This window comes from Equus quagga, chromosome 1 (genome assembly GCF_021613505.1).
Source record: "Equus quagga isolate Etosha38 chromosome 1, UCLA_HA_Equagga_1.0, whole genome shotgun sequence".
Taxonomy (NCBI): Eukaryota; Metazoa; Chordata; class Mammalia; order Perissodactyla; family Equidae; genus Equus; species Equus quagga.
The window spans coordinates 29,214,651-29,229,191 of NC_060267.1; the positions used below are offsets into that span (position 1 = coordinate 29,214,651).

General features: G+C 38.3%; 1 protein-coding gene across 6 annotated transcripts in view; it reads right to left on the reverse strand.

Annotated features, from left to right (window-relative positions):
- The window catches only part of BICD1 (BICD cargo adaptor 1), a 208,687-nt gene that overhangs the window by 26,795 nt on the left and 167,351 nt on the right, over positions 1-14,541 (reverse strand). For 2 of the 6 annotated variants that reach the window (XM_046647526.1, XM_046647510.1), the window contains exons 6-8: positions 12,814-12,965; positions 9,056-9,263; positions 7,805-7,965 (exon numbers count right to left, since the gene is read on the reverse strand). In XM_046647526.1, the coding sequence (XP_046503482.1) occupies positions 7,942-7,965; positions 9,056-9,263; positions 12,814-12,965 (384 nt within the window). In that variant the 3' untranslated portion in view covers positions 7,805-7,941. Of the gene's footprint in view, positions 1-7,771; positions 7,966-8,365; positions 9,264-12,813; positions 12,966-14,541 lie in introns of those variants that run through there. The other 4 variants (XM_046647517.1, XM_046647501.1, XM_046647535.1 and 1 more) reach the window with 3 other exon arrangements.

Sequence of the window (14,541 nt, forward strand, 5' to 3'; positions counted from 1 at the left end):
TACTTAAAAACTATAAAAAATGTATAAAAAGGAATGAGAAAGTAAAAAATAAGGTAAGCCTATATACTTGTATGTAACCTTTTACTCTGTACTATATTGATTCATAAATTTTTCCCTCTAAATTGAATATTTTCTTATAATTGCCTTGACTTTTAGGCATCCATATATTAAAACAACCAAATAAAGAAACTTCAAAATGATACACATACTGCCTGGATTAAATAATAAAAGTGAATAAGTGACTTGAAAAATTTCCAAACGCAATTGTTATGTAGATTTTATTATATTACCTACATTAAGTCACATCTGAAATATACTATTTATAATTCTGTACATCAGAAGAACTTCCTGTTTAGGTGATAAACCACAATAAAGCCGTATATTTTGAGATATTGTAGAAAAGTTGGACTAATTACCAATTATCCAACAAATGGAGGGTCTACTATGTGCCAAGTACAGTGTAAGACCTGGGGGATTCAAAGACCAAAGAACAAGCCCCAAAGCTTACAGACTCAGAGAACATTGATTTTACGACAAATTATGATGCACTATCTTGTCGTGAGGCCTAGAGAAGGAAGTGGTTAATTTTACCTAGTGAAGACAAGGGATCAGAAGTCTTCATAATTGTTGTGCATTTATGTACACAATGGTAAAACTGGTGTATATATAATACATAGAGGCCAAACCCTTTGCAAGAGAAAATAAGGGAGGGGAAAAATCTTAAAATTCTAAAATATTTTTATATGAAACTAGTTTATCTGGATGAAAATCAAAACATTCAGCTAAGTGGGAGGATATTTGGTATTTATCTAAATAAAGCAAATATACACCTATTTAGAAAAAAATGAGATAAATTCCTGTATTTTTTAGTTATCAGTTAGGTATCTGTCATTAGAGAGACAAACAATCTAAAGAAGAGACACACCTCTCAGATGACATTCTTAACAGTGCATATTCCAACTCAAGATCATGCTACACTAAAAGATTTCCTGTAAAAATGGACTTGCTACTTGAAGAAATACTGAAAGAAATGAAAAGAAATTTGAGGGTGTTGTACATTTCCACTGTAAAATGAATCGTAACTAACCCAGAAAAAGAGAGAAAAATACTCTTGCAGCATACATGATTCACTAAAATTCAGAAATTTGAACCAATTTCTAATGCATATTACATTGGGCCAAGATACAAAAATGTATTTTTCAACATGTGCTTGGTAATTGTGTGAATTAATATTTTTGAATTAACTTTTGTTTTGGCAGATTCCAAACCAAGGGCAACATACTCCAGCATCAGAAGAACTCTGTAGAGGCTATGTTAGAAGAAAATACAAGCCTAAAAAGTGACAGATGTCAACAGAATGCTGTTCACGCCTGCTACTTAGAGAATTGAATCCTGTGGAAAAACAAAGTATAGTGATCTGGGGAGTGGAACGTACAAAAATGGAGAAGGAAAAAATATACTTTAGGAAAAAAATCCCTGAGGCTGCTAGTACAGGAAGTGAGTTCAAAGATCATTCACTGAGTTCCTTCCTCACACAAAACACGGGAGGAGGAAGGAACACAGGCAGTTAGAGCAGGTTGTGTGTACACAGGACACACTGGCTTTCATATATAGCTGGATTTCTCTAACTTCAGACATGTGTAAACATTCATGTTCCTCAAAGTTTTTTTGTTTTTTGAGGAAGATAATCCCTGAGCTAACTGATGCCAATCCTCCTCTTTTTGCTGAGGAAGACTGGCCCTGAGCTCACATCCGTGCCCATCTTCCTCTACTTTATATGTGGGATGCCTACCACAGCGTGGCTTGCCAGGCGCTGCCGTGTCTGCACCCAGGATCCGAACCGGCGAACCCCGGGCCGCCTAAGGGGAACGTGCGCACTTAACCGCTGCGCCACCGGGCCGGCCTCCTTCAAAGTTTTGATTCTAAGTCTCCACCACCTCTCACCTGCACATTTAATTAGATTCTTTATCTGTTCATTTCGCTAGGTGTTACTCGCATCTAATCCATTCTCTACCTTGTTGTGAAGATAATCTTATGTAATAAAAACCCAGTCTTATTCTTAAAACTGTTAACTCTGCCCACGGAATGAACTCTGCTGTCACTAACCTGGCCCTTTGTTTTCAAGTCCCTGCCTGCCTTTCCACTGTCATCTCCCCTCACTCCCAAGTCCTCACCTGGTTTCTAGCCCCACACTCATGGCCTTTGCACAAATTGACCTCCTTTCCTACAAGGCTGCACCCACACCTGCACCCCTACCTGCTGCCTATGAAGGTCTAGTCACCTTTCATGCAGCGCTCACATCTCTTCTGGGGGGATGTTCCTCACCACCCTAACTCCTCTATTTATTCCAGGAACATCTATTAACATCACTACTTATTTGCTTTCCTACCTCTCCTACAGATTACGAGCTTCTTGAAGAACAAGGGTGGTGTTTTACTTGAGTATCGTTACGTTATACCAAGAGCCAAGAAAAGTGCCTGAGTCGTAGGAGGTGCTCAAGACATTCTGTTAAATTTTGATGAATGAGTGAATGAGCAAATGAGTTAATGAGAGAAAAGTGGTTTGGGCACATGCTTAAGAACACAGGCTTTGCAACACAACAGACAAATAAATGTCTATTTGTTTGAATGCAGTGAAATGTAAAGGCAATTTTCACTAACAAACAGGTTTGTGTCTATTGTCGATTATACATCAACAGTAAAGGGGTGATCACATATGTAAGGTTAACACATTTCTGTGAGCTGCTTTAAAATCAGTAAAATCTAAAATATCATAGAAAATTTTCAGATTTCAAAATAATACCTTCTCTCACAGTAGTTCAGTGATGCTGTCAGAGAAAGAGAGAGAGAGTGGGAAGGAAAGAGAGAAGAGGCGGGACAGAAGAAATCGAAATGATATGGGGAAGCAAAACGTCCAAGAGGAAAAGCTCCTCCATGGAAAACACAGTGTGAAGAGCAAATTGCTTAGGCTATTACTTCAAGAAGAGAGCTCAAACTTGCTTTTTCAAGTTTATTTCTTGTTTATCCTGTTGCGATATTATGATTTATAAGAAATATATATTTGGTCTTTGTCCACACTTCCTGGCTCACAGCTCCCAAGCGTTTGGAATTTCCTAAGTGTTGAGAGTGACAAAGGTGTCTCTTGTTATGTTAGTGAGGTGACTTTTGGACCCCACCTAAGGATGGAGCTGATTGCCAGAAGAACCAGCCCTGTGTCCCCGCTCCACCTCCCCCACACCTCCCCGGAGGGGAGAGGGCTGGAGGTTGAATCAATCACCAATGGTCAATGATTTACTTAATCATGCCTATGTAATGAAGCCTCCATAAAAACCCAAAAGGACAGGGTTCAGAGAGCTTCCAGGTTGGTGAACATGTGGAGATGCAGGGAGAGTGGTGCACCTGGAGAGGGCATGGAAGCTCCAACCCCTTCCCCATACCTTGCCCTGTGCATCTCTTCTGTCTGGCTCTTCCTGAGTTATATCCTTTTACAATAAACTCATGATCCAGTAAGTAAAATGTTTCTCTGAGTTCTGTGAGCCAGTCAAGCAAATTAATTGAATCTGAGGAGGGGGTCATGGGAACCTCTGATTTATAGCAAGTCAGTCAGAAGCACAGGTAACAGCCTGGACTTGAGAGTGGCATCTGAAGTCCAAGGAGGGCATCACTGGAACTGCCAATCTATAGCCAGTCAGAAGCTAAAGTAATGACCTGGGCTTGTGATTGGCATTTGAAGTGTGAGTTTGAGGGTGGCGGGGGGCAGTCTTGTAGGACTGAGTCCTCAACCTGTGGATCTGAGGCTACCTCCAGGTAGACAGTGTCAGCATTGAGTTGAATTATAGGACACCCAGCTGGTGTCAGCTTGCTTGTTGGTGTGGGGAAGCCTGCATACGTTGCAATTGGGTCCAGGAACCCAATTTACCTATACAAATGATGCAGTCAGGTCTTTACTACAGAAATAATATCTCTTGCCCATGAATTATATAGATTCCTTTTACATATTCTAATTTTTTTTTTGAGGAAGATTAGCCCTGAGCTAACATCTGCTGCCAATCCTCCTCTTTTTGCTGAGGAAGACCCGCCCTGAGCTAACATCCATGCCCATCTTCCTCTACTTTATATGTGGGATGCCTACCACAGCATGGCTTGCCAAGTGGTGCCATGTCTGTACCTGGGATCCAAACCGGCGAACCCTGTGCCACTGAAGCTGAACGTGTGAACTTAACTACTGTGCCACCGGGCTGGCCCCCCTTTTACATATTCTGGTAGACTAATTTTATTATTATATAGGCGTAGGTAGTTAAGGCATCAAGATAAAATGTTGGCTACAAAATAACCAATGATTTTATGAAGATATACTATATCTGCTGCCTGATTGCAAACTCCTTGATGACAACAGGGTCCCTTTTGATTCAAGTTCATCAAAGCTGGTAGGTATGGGTAGGACACTGGAGTTTACATGCCAGGATAAGGAGAAAGTCTAGAACAAGAAAGTCAACAAGCCATGGCCAGTAACTCTGGAATTTGAGGGCTGAGGTAGCAGAGATTGAGCCAAAGTCGGAGGCAAGGGCCAGAATTTTCCTCCAAAAGGTATTAATGTTGCAAATCAATTAGTAGAAAACATTCTACTAATTTTGAAAATCAATGCCCCATCCTGGAGTTGATTCTCCAGAAATTGTGTCTTAAAGAAGATGGGGTTTTCTTCTGACCATCTCATAGAAATGAAATCTATTTGAAAACACCCCTTATGTATACTATTTTATGTCCTGTGTTTTAAAATTTTAAGTGAGATTTATATCTCTTGCAATTCCTCAACCAAAGGATACAAAACAAATTAATTTCCTTTCTATTGATTTAATTACTTCAATGATCCTCAATAGAAAATAAGTTGTATGTATGCTTATTAGAATAATTTAAATCACCTAAAAAGATATATTAAAAATATACTTTAGAAAACAATGCTTATCAAAAAGCATTCTGAAAAATTAACAAGCAATTGTCCTTTTAAAATGAATATATATTGTTCCCAGCCAGTAAATTTTATAATAATCAATACTTATATTAAACTCATGAATAAAAAATACTCATAAAATCTGTTATTTCCCTTGGGTTTAAGATATTTCTTGCACAGAACATAGGACTGCATATTTTCCCTTTCTCAGCTTAATGAAAACATTTTATATAATAAAAGCATCATAAATATTGTTTAATATGTCCTGCCCAATATAGTTCAGCCTAGGAAAAATAATATATATTGTCAATAATGCAGATATTTTAAGAAGCTACATTTGAGTGGTATAGATGGTTAGTCAGTTTCTATAGCAATTCATTCCAGAACCTTTTACAAAATTTTGCTGAGTTGACCTAAGAATTCCTTAAGGACTAATCTGGTTTGTTCCATGATATACAATTGAAAATTCCTCAGGCTATAATAATAGCTTTATTTCCTCCCCTCTTTTATTATTTTAACTTAAAATAAATGGTTAAAAATATAAGGTTTATCAACATGCTAATTTGTCATTAAAGTGATTTTCTGGCCTAATGATGATACTCAATTTCACGTTGTTTACATCTCTAATCTTATATATAGTAATCATGTCTAAGGCCAATAGAATTTTCTGGTTTTTCAAACCTAAAGAACTTAAAGACAACATAATGGTACTTTCATTCATGTATGCTAACTAGCCTTAGAGTTGCAAGATGTGTAGAGTGTTCATGAAGCAGCAGAAAGATTCAGAATGTGTGACAATGGGAATAATATTTTGTGGGGCTTTTAGTACATTGATATACCCTTTTTGAGAGCAACATCAAAATAGAGCAAAAACCATAAAGATGGTCATACTTTTAACCCAGTGATCTCACTCTTGCGAAAAAAATTAAATAGATGAGAAGTTGAATGCATAAGGATATTCCTAGCAATGCTGTATAATGTAACAAATAATGGAAAACTGTCTCCGTGGATAACAAGAGAGGAAGTAGTGATTGATGTGATAGCAACATCTGAAATAAAATTTATGATACAATAACCTTTAAAAATAAGACTAGGTAGTAACATACAAAAGTTTATGATATGTTAATGGTTCCCACAATGTAATGACAATGACGTGAAATAGATATTAATGTAAACAAAGATCAAATAGTCATATACAAAATGAAAATAGTTATTGTTAATATTTATTATTAATTTTTAATCTTACTGATGTGACACTTTTAAAATTAAAATACAATAGGGTTATTTATTAATCATAGAATTTCTTTCCTAAGCACTATCTAGGAGATAGTGCTACTGAATCCAGTTGGAACACTAAAAAGACTTGTGGGTTTTGTTCAAGTTAGGTGTATGGATGAATCATTACCACCTTGGCAATTCACAGATATTTCAAGGCACCTTCCAAAGGGGTCTAAAACAATAGGAACCCCCAGCAGGGTTGTTGTTTTTTCAGCTGTACGTTTTGGCTGTTACGCTCTTCCAACTCATTATCACGACCTATTTCCTCAACTGTTCTTAGAATGTTGAACATGCGCTATAAATTTCCACACCACATCTTTTAATCCCAATTATTAGGCTGATTCATGAATTAGATAAGGAAAATATTAGAGATCCAAAGGCTGAGGTTTCCAAAAAGGAATTAAGGTAAAAGTCAGAGTAAATAAGGTAGGAGGTAAATTTAAACAAAAGAAATTCCGTGGCAAAGGTGGCGAACTCAAAGTCTACAAGTAGGGAACAGAAGAGAACAGAAATGAGTACAGCAGGCTGGGGATAAGTAATAGGGAGTGAGGGGGATTGTGGCAAACTGCAAAGTTTGCCCTGTTTAAAAGCAGCCAGTACAGAGCTCTGACAGGTTGCTGACATGCATGAATGCAGACCGAGGGCTGCCACATGTTCAGAATCACTCAAGGGAGGCCAGAAATAGAGATGTTCATGTGAAATCTCTTGAGTTTCTAACTTTTGCCTGCTAACTTGAATTAGTTTTAATTTTTCATTCATTAAAATTTCATTCAGCCTAATGATAGTGGCCTTTGGGCTTAGTTTGTTTCATGGACTTCCTGCGTGCTATCTCTGACCTATAGTTAGCATGCAGGGATTTCTCAAAAGGAAGATCTTTATTTGCCAGAAGTCACATTTTCAGTTGAGACCCTTCATAGGAAGAATTGTAAAACAGAAAAATGCAAAAGAGTGAAGCTAAAGTAAATTGTGAGCATATTGGTAAGCATAAATCAATAAGGCCTTGCAAACTACAAGAAAATTACACTAAGACCTAAATGTTTCTGAGGAGCAAAACTTTAAAGGATTTTTACTTTTATCTTCTCTATAATGATTGAGGAGACATTCTGAGTCACTACAAAAGATTAGCCCAAAAGGCTTTTTATAAAGATGGCTCCCTTTACTGAAATTACATTAAAAATGATCAGAACCAAATGACAAAATTTGACCAAGATGGAATCGCTATGAGCCACCAAATTGCAAACAGGATCCAGGTGTGTGTCCTGCATGGCACCTGTTGCTAGTCTCCCCTGAACTTATCCCATTCCTTCCTACTCTCATTGTCCATCCTTGGCTGTTAAAAGGAAGTCGCTGGAGACTCTGACTGTCTGGCTGAGTAAAGGAGGTAACTGGAAGCTAAGTGGAAAGCATCTTTACCTGAGCTGTAGCAGTTGACCCATCACCAACGTTAACTCTGCGGATGGGTGGGCATGAGGGGGAGGAAGGAAGGGGAGAGTCATCTATGCTACTGACCATTTGCATCACATGCACCCAAGGAAAAAATGTTTACCTGGTGGAGCCACGGTTAACCTTTTTTCCTTGCTGAGCCGGTGCCCTTGGATGAATTCACTCATGGAAGGGGGGCCCTTCAGAAGAAATGATTCTGTGGAGGTGGGGTCAGGGGGAACGCTTAATAAATTCTGTAGGTAGGAAGCCCCTGAAGTCCTGGGACGGCTCTGATCACAAAGGGAAGGTGAAAATTGTCTTGCAGGAGATCCAAGAAAATACATATAGGAAACAAAAAAGTTTTACTTTAATTACCTTTCAAAGCCTCACCATTGACAACATTATTTATATCGGCATTTAATTTTTTTTTTAACACGTAAATCAAGATTTTTGCTAATTGCTTAGTTTCCATACCAGGATACAACCCTATTTGGAAACTATGCTGGATACTGGAAAAGAGATTTATTACAGTTAGTCAGTTTGAACCACAAATAGAAATTATTTATATTATTTGATTCTTTACTGAAAACTCCTAAAATAAAAATTTTACCATTAACTGAAAACACAGGATAAGGAATTCAACATCCAAGACTCTGGAAAAAGATCACAAAATAATCAAGCCACTAAACACCTTACACGTGATTCCTTTGAGTAATAGTAACATACCAAATGAAAAAAGCACAAAACCTGCTTTTAAGAAAAAGACTATACACATTCCATTGCATTTTGCCTAAAGATAGATATCACCTTTCAGTCAACCATCAGTTTTGGTCACATGAACAAAAGTTCCCCTAAGAGAACATACTCATATCCTTGCCCCATTAAAGAGAAGCCAGTAAACAGCACCATAACCAGAGGTACAATAATTTTTAAACTTATCACCCATGTAAAACATAACTTCATTCTTAATATCCACCTTTTATCTACCAACTTTTAGGCTGGAGGTAAGGGAGAGGCATATTTATGCATACAAGGAACAACAAAAAATGTTGACAGACACTTGAAAAATTATATTATGGTTAATCAAGAGGTGGGGTGTGGGGGATAGAAAGGAATAAACACAATTATCAAAAGTTTTGATTTGGAAAAACCAGCATTAGCGAGGCCCAATTGTACATCCACTCTCAGTTTTTCTCTTCCTTCCCTTCCTCCATCCTCCACAATAAGAGCACATTAATTTTTGCAGTTAACTAAAATCTGGCCACTGCACCATACTATGAAGATCGCTGCATGCATACCTTTTCCTCTGAGTGCCACTGCTGACCCGAATGTTGGGTGTCTGTGGGCCCTGACTATGCAGGAGGTAAGTGTCTATGGTGGGCACGGTGACTGATGCCTCCCCACTTACTTTAGGGCTGCCGATCTTGCTCTTCCCAAGTTTGCCTTTGCTGCGTCGGGACTGCTCATGGTCAAACTCTAAGTCCTCCAGCCGCTGGGTCAGGGCGAGTTTTTGCTGGATAGCCATTCGTAACAAAGTGTTTAGAGTCTTCTTCTCATCCTCTGCGGCTGCTAACTGTCTCTGCATCTCATCCAACTGTGTGACATATTCATCACATCTGGAACCCAAACAGAAGAGTGGTCAGGAGAAAACCTTGGTGAAATTGAACTTGGAACTGAAGTTGAAAAGTAATGAACTGTACTGGAATTTAGATGTTTAGACCTGGTCTTCCTAGAGCAGAATGGAGGTAATCCATTCCAGCAGAAAACTGGAAACAGCAGAGCAGGTTCAATAACTGATGGTTCATCCATACAATGGAGTACATATGGGGACATTCTTAACAGGTGACATCTCAAACTCTAGGGACAGAGTTAGTGTGGGGGCTGCTCTACGGTGGCAGAAGAATGAACAGTAAAGTCTCAGGTAATGTTCACACATCTTAGATGTGTTACAATAGCTTTTTCTACTGTGTAACATTGTATTCTTTGGAGGAATGTGACACGTTTGTTATAGGCTATGTCTGCAGAATGCAAAGGAATAATAATGTTTATAAAGAAAAAATCATTTCCTTCTGTACCTATATTTATAGGTTTTATTTTAATTGAGTACAGATTACAGCTGCCATTGCTTTCAATATGGCATATTAGCCTGAATTAGAGACCTGAATATTTCCAGTGATTTCTTAGCCAGATGATAAAGCAATAGGCATCAAAGAAAACCCAGATTTGCAGAGAGTTTGATACAGACAGAGCAGGCTGTCAGGAACATCTTTATTCAGGTTTGATACTTGTGCTGCTGCAGGAAGATAAGCTCAGTAACCTTTTTTCCCCACCAAAGGTAAAACCTGAGCACATATACATTTGGAAGCAAGGATAATTCTCACAATTATTCAGCATTTTTTCCTGAGTTTATTTACCCACCAAGATAATAATAAATACTCTTCAGACGCCAGCAGATAGTTACTGACTTTGAGTTATCTAAAATGTACTGTACAAACTTTGAAATTAACACAAGCCTTGTGTCATTCTAAAGAAAAAACAGACAAACTCTGCAGTGAAAGAACTTGAGATCCAGGTGGTTCCCATTTTCCTTAACCTTGAATGTCAAGAAGCATAGTAGGGGTAGCCTAAGAAAAAATCAGGGCTTAGTAAAATACAGTGTGGATTTCAAGACCCTTGATTTAATTTAATTGGTCAGATTGATGCAGGCTCAACAGGAGGTTGACATAAGGGAAGCTATATTGTAGAAAAGAAATCATATTGTAACTTTGAATGACCTCTGACTAACTAACCCAGACATGCTCTGTAGATTTTACGTCCCTCCCAGCTGCAGTAAGTCAATAACTTTGTTCTTTTGAGTTCCTGAGGAATGTGATGACCCCCAGGCAGAGAGTCTGTGCTGATGGCCATCATCAAGGACAACTGAAAGGTCAGGGGATAGGGCGCTGCTCCGGTCTCTAATGCATATCCAGTAAAACAAAAGACTATCAGGAACTAGGACCAGATGTCTGCCCGCACCTGGAGATCAGATGGAGGCCCCTACCTAGAGACCAGCTGCCTCCCCTACCCCCAAAGACTAGCCCCGCATATAACTGGCCTGTGGTCTTTGTTCTGTAAGGTGGTTCTTTCGGACATTAGTTGGCCATCTTCCCCTATGCTAGCAAGCTGTAATAAAAAACCCTTTCTCTCCTACCACCTTGCCTCTTGATTATTGGCATGTCTTGCAGTGAGCAGATCCCCCACCCCCCCCACCTTGGGCAGTAACAAGATAACAATATTTGTAAAAATACTAAGGAGTGAGGCAGTTACTATACCCAAAAAAACCAAATTTCTGTGAAAATGCACTATTTGGGGGTAATAATTCTGATATAAATCAGGTTGAGATTTTAAATGTCCCTTTAAAAATGTTTTGACTTCTCTTTCAAAGAGGAAATAATATGTTTTCTTGATTCTACATGTAATGCTGACTGATTTCTTTCATCAAAGAGGCGGGCATTGTGCACCATCTCCATTCTCTATCCTGCCCCCCATAGCAGCCATAGTATGCATACTCTACTCCCCAAACTCCACCTGCTCAGACCCAGAGGTCAGTCCCCCTGCCCCCGTGTGTCCCTCTGGCACTCAGCCTCCTCACTGCCATCTCCAAGAGAGTCAGTCACAAAGTATGAGCTTGTGCCTTTAATCTCCTGACATGCAAAGGAAGCTGGACAAATGCCAGGGCTCCTATAAAACCCAGGATTTTTTTTTATACTTATATCAGCTACATGTAAATTATTTACTAAATCTTCAAATAAAGCCATCATTATGCTTTGTGAATTTTGTACCAAGTTGACGTCATGTAAGATAATTAACTGTTTTTGTCTTGGCCCTGAATTGTGACAGCAAAAAAGAGATTGCAACACTATATTGAAAATCTCAGGATTTTGAAACCCTTGAATCAATACATTCTCAGCAATCACTTCAAGTCTAAAAACAAAATACAGAGGCACTTCAGAATGAAACGGGTTGGAGGAGGTAGTAACATAATGAAACAGGTTGGAGGAGGTAGTAATATTAGTAACTAATATTTGTCTAATGAACTAGTTGGGCAATGTAAACAATTTGGTAATATACAATTACATTTTATTTTTTTTGTTTATTGTTTCTTTTTGAGGAAGATTAGACCTGAGCTAACATCTGCTGCCAATCCTCCTCTTTTTGCTGAGGAAGACTGGCCCCGAGCTAACATCCGTGCCCATCTTCCTCCACTTTTTTTAATATGTGGGGCACCTACCACAGCATGGCTTGCCAAGCAGTGCCATGTCCGCACCGGGATCCAAACTGGCGAACCCTGGGCCGCCGAAGCGGAACATGCACACTTAAACACTGTGCCACCAGGCCAGCCCCTATATAATTACATTTTAGAAATCATACTTTAATCACAGTGTATTAAAGTCTAAGTAATTAGCTGATATGATGAAATTAATCTTCATTACGCAGGTATCTTCCTCACACAATACTTACTAATGATAAACATTTTTATGTACTCCAATCACAGAAACAAACTTCAGTGCTGATAATATTTAGCTATTTTAGGAAATGGGCTTTTTTCCTCTTATTGGAGGCTTTTTTTTTTTTTTTTTTGGTCTAATTATTTTGAGCACATAAGCTCTGGAAAAATATCTATAATATTAATTTAAAAATACTTCTACGTAAAAGAATTGCTTGACCCAATGTGTCCAGTAGAGGGCTCTGGAAAACAGCACAGGGGCCGGCCCTGTGGCTGAGCGGTTAAGTTTGAGAGCTCCACTTCTGGCGGCCCAGGGTTCAGATCCTGGGCGCGGACATGGCACTGCTCGTTAGGCCATGTTGAGGCGGGGTCCCACATGCCACAACTAGAAGGACCCACAACTAAAATATACAACTATGTACTGGAGGGATTTGGGGAGAAAAAAAAAAAAGAAGATTGGCAACAGTTGTTAGCTGAGGTGCCAATCTTTAAAAAAAAAAAAGAAAACAGCACAAAAGGTTTTTTCTTAGATTTGTCAGAGTGTAATCTTATACATTTTCTTCACAGCCTATCCTTTTAGACAGCACACCAAATACACTCAGGATGCATGAAGATGCCCATGCGAATATTATAGTCTTTCCCCACACACCACACCTAATCTTGGAAGAGGAAACTGTTACCTTGTTGCAAACATTGCTCTCAGGGACGAGAAAGTTGCTGCATCTTCTTTCAGAGCCTTCAGTTCATTTCTGAGTTTCGTCATCGTTTCCGTCACCATTGCTTTTTCATTTTCGTATTTGTTCTTGAGGTTGGCTAGAGCCACCTCAGCCGTCTAAAGCAGAAAAATCACAATGCTTACCATTTTCATATCAGGAAAATCTACCATACAGATTTCTTCATGCTATTACTTTCTTTCATAAGTGGAAAATGGAGTTGATTTGGTTAAATTTCATATAAACATATACATGTATTTGGGACACAGGTCGTTTTTCTTTAATGTCAAAACATGCTGTGAATCCATAAAGTGGTTAAGTTTGTCTTGGAAGTGAGCTGTGAACCAGAGTCAGCATCCGGAGCTACGGGAATGATAGCAGTTCAGTAAATATTTAATGCAGATGGTTGAGAGTGCCTCCTTTCAGACAGGAAGGGAGCCGAAATGAAACTTCATACAAGAAGGATTTTACCAAGAAGGAGTTAGTGGAGAAGCACAGCTTCCAAGTGAAATACTGTAGAACTCAAATATTCTTGTGTCACCCATGCTCTGTGGGCCCAGAACACATAGAATAAAAGACACAGGCCGCTGCAATTTATAACATGAGTGTATGACAAACCATAAATCCATATTATATATTTAAGGAAAAGAATTAACAAAGAACCAATTATTTCCTAAGTCTTTGCATACAACTTCTTTAAAACAATGAATTATGGTCAAATTTAATTCTTCACAATCTTCATAAAAGCAGAGATTCCAAAATGTTGGATGAATTAAAATCTTTATTAGAGTTTGGGGTTTGGGCATGTCTGAAGTTCTTGGAATTGAGAGTATTTCAAACTGAGAACTAGCCCGACAGATACTAGAAAGTGAAAAAAAAAACAACAGTGACTGAATCAATGCATAGCATCAATGTATATTTCGGGACTGCTTGTTTGATGCATAGTACATGGTGTACATATTGAAGGCAAACTCAAAATATACCAGTTTTACAAACTGCTAACTACTTTTCAGAATGTGTAAAAATATTCAATACTAATGAAAAAGTCCATTACTAATGGAAAAAAAATCCATTCCTAATGGGATTTCCCAGGAAGACTACCCTGGTTTTTAATATTTCTTTTTGTGCTTGAAATGGATAGCTTCAACGTTCTTATGCAAAGAGCTAATGTCTATAAACAGATTTTTTTTCATTAAAACAATTTTGGGATAGGGTAGTTTGTTAATCTTTTGATTCCAAAGTAATTTCTTATTCGTTTTGATTGATTTAAATTCAGATTAAAATGAGAAGTTGCTCATAAAACACTTTAGTTTGTTCTATTGTGCCATAACTCAGTAGGATCTTCAGAAATATTACAGATTCAGAGAATTATCCAGAATGCAGAAACTGACATGGGGAAAAATGGCAGTTTAATTTTTAAAAAATTTAGACACATATTCATTTAGAACAGCTAAATTTAAGTTGTGAAAATGTAGCTGTAACAAATCTGTAAGCATGTGGTTGGTGCCACATGGTCAGTTACCTAAGGGAAGGAGGGGAGGGAAGGGAATAACGGAGAGCAAGATCTGAAATAGAAGTGTGAACACATTTATTATCTGTGAGAAATGCCTCAAAGGACTCAGCTTTGTCTGTAGATTTCTTTCTGCACAAAGTTTTTTTCAGAATTAAGAAATTCTAAGTATCTATAACCCATTA